Source organism: Sus scrofa, chromosome 2, assembly GCF_000003025.6.
Source record: "Sus scrofa isolate TJ Tabasco breed Duroc chromosome 2, Sscrofa11.1, whole genome shotgun sequence".
NCBI classification, from domain to species: Eukaryota; Metazoa; Chordata; class Mammalia; order Artiodactyla; family Suidae; genus Sus; species Sus scrofa.
The window spans coordinates 62,830,206-62,835,890 of record NC_010444.4 but is presented as its reverse complement, the minus strand read 5'-3'; the positions used below and the strand labels follow the sequence as shown (position 1 = coordinate 62,835,890).

Here is a 5,685-nt window from a genome sequence, read left to right as displayed (position 1 = left end):
GCATGCATGACATAGAGTCCTCAGCCTTAAACCATGTAAAGAAACTTATGCAGAATAAGAGGATGAAACTTCCTAACCTGCCCAGGCTTATAGAGCATGATTTATAAAGGCCTGTGCATGTTGGGAAAACTCCAGAACTAGAATTAAAGAGTACCCACTTCATAGTTCATACTGTGGCACAGTGGGTTAAGAATTCAGCATTGTCTCTGTGGTGGCACAACTTCGATTCCTGGCCCAAGGCCATGGGTTAAGGACCCAGTACTGTTGCAACCCTGCTGTAGTTGCAGCTGCATCTTGGATTCCTTCTCTGGCCTGGGAACTTCCATGCTGTGGGTGTGACCAAGAAAATAAGGATACCCATTGGATTTATTTTTAAAAAGTAAAGACCCTAAGCCCAAGAATAACAAAGGATACCCATAAGAAAACAGAGACAGTGCTTGATTTATTTCATTATCAGATGAAAAAAAAGCTTAATTGGTCAAAAAATATGGGAAAGACATTTTGATAATTAAATCTAAAATGGAACGTTCCCTGGGGCTTATATCCCTATAAAATTTTAAGATGTGTTAGATAAGGAAACACTTCATTTCCTCCAGATAGATGGCCATTTATTCCAGCTTTTATTCAACAGTCCAGGTCTTCTTCTACTGTTTCACATAAAATTCAACTTTTGTTGTATTTCTATATTTTCTGTTTTTGAATAATTAGTTTACTGCCTTTGCCTATTTTTCTCTTGAGATATTCCATCGTACATTTTTCACAACACAGATATCGCTGATTCTGTATGTGCAAAAAATAGTATTTATTGTTAATATTTTTCCTGAGGCTCAAGGAAATATAGCTGAAGTTGGAATGTTACCAAACCAAAGAAACTTTTTTCATCACATTGTTTCAGGGGCCATTTGTTCTTATTACATCTTCTGTCTTTAATTCTCTTTCCTCTCTCTCTCATACTTTTCATATTTATTTAAATACAGGGCAGAACATGGTCATACCAAACAGGAAACCCAAGTTTATTGTTCCTTTGGAAGCTTATGAACTGGAATTTCTGAGTATCATTCATATATTTTTTAGGAGAAAGTCAACCTGATCTGACCAGCTTGAGTTGTAACCACTCATGGCTTGAAGAGGGTGTTTCTGGGTGAGGAATAATTGGTAGCAAAAACACCATGAAGGAGGCCATGGTGTGTCTGGGCCTGTGCCTTGTAGAGTGTTTGCAGTTCTCAAACAGAAGCACCTGGACCCATATATTTAAGGTGGCATGATACAGAGGCCAGAATTCAATCAACAGATGGTACTAAGGTTGAGATCTGCTTTAATCCATAGTGTCCTTTGCACCAGAATTAATAAAGTACAGGAACAGCATTGTGAACAAGGGATTATCTGTTGCCTGAAGTGGTAGCTGTAGCAGGGAGGCCACTTGTCCCTCAACATCCTCTGACACCATTTCTTGACACTCCATTTCATCTTTATTCTTCTGTCCCACTGACTTTCTTGTTTGGATTTGAACATATGGAACAAGCATCTTCTTTAGGTCATTTTCAGTGGCCCTTTCCTCTGCCAGGCACACACTTCTCCAGAAATCATATTAACTAACTCTTTCATAAATTCTTTCAATTAAAGATTGTTTGCAGCCTTGCCTGAACAGTAAGCAAGGTTTCAAGCAACACTTCCTACCACTCTCTGCTTTATAATTGATTTTGTTTTCTTCATAGCATCTGTTAATTTCTGACATATCATATAAATATTTTGTTTGAATATCCTTCTCCACCCTTGGATTATGGTTGATTTGTTTTTAAGCACCATTTATCCCCTGCCTGTTCTTAGTACATGGTTGATACTCAATATCAAATACAATAGAGAATTTCTTAAATACAAGAGAGAATTTCTTTTTTTTTTTAATTTTTGTTGTTGTTGTGTTGCTATTTCTTGGGCTGCTCCCGTGCATATGGAGGTTCCCAGGCTAGGGTCGAATCGGAGCTGTAGCCACCGGCCTACGCCAGAGCCACAGCAATTCAGGTTCCGAGCCGCGTCTGCAACCTACACCACAGCTCACGGCAATGCCGGATCCTTAACGCACTGAGCAAGGTCAGGGACCGAACCCGCAACCTCATGGTTCCTAGTCGGATTCATTAACCACTGCGCCACGACAGGAACTCCAAGAAAGAATTTCTCATTAAAATGTAAATACTTGATACCTAGAAATAAACCTACCTAAAGAGGCAAAAGACCTACACTTTGAAACCATAAGACACTAATGAAATGAAGATGAGACAAATGGATGGAAATATATACCTGCTCTTGGTTTGGAAAATTGATATTATCAGAATGACTATAGTGCCCAAAGCAATCTTACAAATTCAATGCAATTCCTATGGAATTACAAGGTAATTCCTAACAGAACTAGAACAGAATATGTAAAAATTTATATGGAAATACAAAATACCCTGATAGCCAAAGAAGTATTGAAAAAGAAAAATGGAATTGGAGGAATCAGGCTCGCTGACTTCAGACTATACTGTAAGCTACAGTCATCAAAACAGAATGGTGCTGGGACAAAAACAGAAAAATAAACCAGTGGAACAGAATTGAAAGGCCAGAAATAAACCCAAGCACCTATCATCAACTAATCTATGAAAAATGAGGCAATTGATATAATGGAGGAAAGATAGTCTCCTCAATAAGTGGTGCTGGAAAAACTGGACAGCTACATGTAAAAGAATGGAGTTATATCATTCTCTAATTCCATACACAAAATGAACTCAAAATGATTAAAGGCCTAAATAAATGGCCAGATATTATAAAACTCCTAGAAGAAGATATAGGCAACACTCTTTGACATAAATCACACATCATCTTGTTTGATCCACATCTTAGAGTAATGACAATAAAAGCAAAAATATATCAATGAAAATGAATTATATTCAAAACTTTTGCACAAGAAATAAAACCATTTTTAAAATGAAAAGACAACCAATAGAATGGGAGAATCTTTGCAAATGATGTAACCAACCAGGGCCTAGTCATCAAAATATACAAACAACTCTACAACTCACCACAAAAGAAAAAAAGTCAACCCATTGAAAAATGGGCAGAAGACTTACATAGATATTTCTCCAAAGAAGATATACAAATTAGGCACCTTAGGCACATGAAAAAATGCTATACACAGTTATGAAAGAAATGCAAATGAAAACTACAAAGGTACCACCTCACACCAGACAACATGACCATCATAACAAATTAAACATATTTATAGAGGGTTTAAAGAAAGGGAAACTTATACCACTGTTTGTGGGAAAGTAAATTGGTACAACCACTGTGGAAAACAGATGAAGTTTCCTAAGATAACTAAATATAGAACTACCATATGATCCAGCAATCCCACTCCTGGGCATATATCCAGAAAAAAACTAAAGTTTGAAAGGATACATGCACCCCTATGTTCACTGCAGCACTACCACAATTGGTGAATCACATTTTTAATCTATTTATCTGTAAAGACATTTTCATTGTTTCCTTGTCTTGGCACATACACACACGCAATGGAATACTAATCAGACATTAAAAGGACAAAATAATGCCATTTGTAGCAACATGGATGCAAGTAGTGATTCTCATACTAAGTGAAATAAGTTAGAAAGAGAAATACAAACACCCTATGATATCGCTTATATGTGGAATCTAAAATATGGCACAAATGGTCCTATCTAAAAAACAGCAGCAGATTAGAGACATAGAGAACAGACTTGTGGTTGCCAAAGGGAAGAGTGGAGGAAGTGGACAGACAGGGAGTTTGGGGTTAGTAGATGCAAACTATTACATTTTGTATACTCCTTAATCCCTATGGACCAATTTACAGAGATGAATATTACTATACTTATCTATTTAAAATATTAACATTAATTTCTTAACAGCAAATTAGAAATGTATTCAGCTATGTGGGTTATGCTCATTTGTGTGAAAATTAGTCGTACGATTTCTCTTTTTTCCCAATAGTCACCTCCACCCTATGGAACCAGGGAACAGTACACACATCTCAAAATTTCTTCTTCTGGGATTCTCAGAGGAACCAAAACTCCAGCCCCTCATATTTGGGCTCATCCTTCCATGTACCTCATCACTGTGTTTGGAACTGCTCATCATCCTGGCTGCCAGCTCTGACTCCCACCTCCACTCACCCATGTACTTTTTTCTATGCAACCTGTCCTTCGTAGACATATGTTTCACTTCCACCACCATCCCAAAGATGCTGTGGAACATCCAGACCCAGAATCAACTTATAACCTACAAAGGCTGTATCACCCAAATATACTTTTACATACACTTTGCAGGATTGGATATCTTTCTTCTGACTGTGATGGCCTATGACCGGTTTGTGGCCATATGTGACCCCCTGCACTACATGCTCATCATGAACCCCCAGCTCTGTGGGCTTCTGGTTCTGGTGTCCTGGGTGATGTGTGCCATGTATTCTTTATTACACAGCTTAATGGTGTTGCAGCTGTCTTTTTGTATAGACTTGGAAATTCCTCACTTTTTTTGTGAAATCAAACAAGTGGTCCAACTTGCCTGTTCAGACACCTTTCTTAATAATATGGTGATGCATTTTGGAGCTGGACTTCTGGGTGGTAGTACCCTGGCTGGTATCCTTTACTCTTACTCTAAGATAATTTCCTCTATATGTAGAAACTCATCCACTCAGGGGAAGCATAAAGCATTTTCTACCTGTGTATCTCACCTCTCAGTTGTCTCCTTATTTTATTGTACTAGCCTAGGAGTGTACCTCAGCCCTTTTGCTACCCACAGCTCACAGTCAAGTGCAACAGCTGCGTTAATGTACACTGTGGTCACACCCATGTTGAACCCCTTCATCTACAGTCTGAGAAATAAAGACATAAGGAGGGCTCTGAAAGGATTCTCTGGGATGGAAACATTTACCAAAGGAGCCTTTGTCCTGAGACTGAAGAAATGCATGGTATAGCAGAACTCAAAGCCTCAGAGCCATATATTGTAATTCTTTGATCACATTGTGGAAATAGTACTTGCTCCTTCAATATATTGCCTGTTATTTCCATTTCTTTGGATTCAACTTTCTTTTTTTGTTCTTCATATTTTTAATTAAAATATAGTTGATTTACAATGTTTCTTCATTTTCTGTTGTACATCAAAGTGACCCAATAGCACACAGCTACCTCTGCTATACAGTAAAACCCCATTGTCCATTCATTCCAAAGGGTACAGTTTTCATCCAGCAACCCCAAACTCTCTGTCCATTTCTCTTCCGCTCCCCAGTCCCCTGGAAATAAGTCTGCTCTCCACGTCTGTAATTGGTTTCTGTTTTGTAGATGGGATAATCTATGCTGTATTAGATTCCACATACAAGTGATATCACAAGGTATCTGTCTTTCTCTTTCTTTTTTTTTTTTTTTTTTTTTTGTCTTTTTGCTATTTCTTGGGCCGCTCCCGTGGCATGTGGAGGTTCCCAGGCTAGGGGTTGAATTGGAGCTGTAGCCACCGGCCTACACCAGACCCACAGCAAGGAGGGATCCGAGCCACGTCTGCGACCTACACGACAGCTCATGGCAACGCCGGACCCTTAACCCACTGAGCAAGGGCAGGGACCGAACCCGCAACCTCATGGTTCCTAGTCGGATTCGTTAACCACTGCGCCACGACAGGAAC

The 5,685-nt window shown here is 38.9% G+C and overlaps 1 protein-coding gene across 1 annotated transcript; it reads left to right on the top strand.

Annotated features, from left to right (window-relative positions):
• On the top strand, nt 4,175–4,984 carry LOC110259623 (olfactory receptor 7A10-like; the record flags this gene model as incomplete). Its single annotated transcript, XM_021085105.1, has 1 exon — nt 4,175–4,984. A coding segment is annotated over one exon (810 nt), but the record flags the coding sequence as incomplete, so codon positions are not given.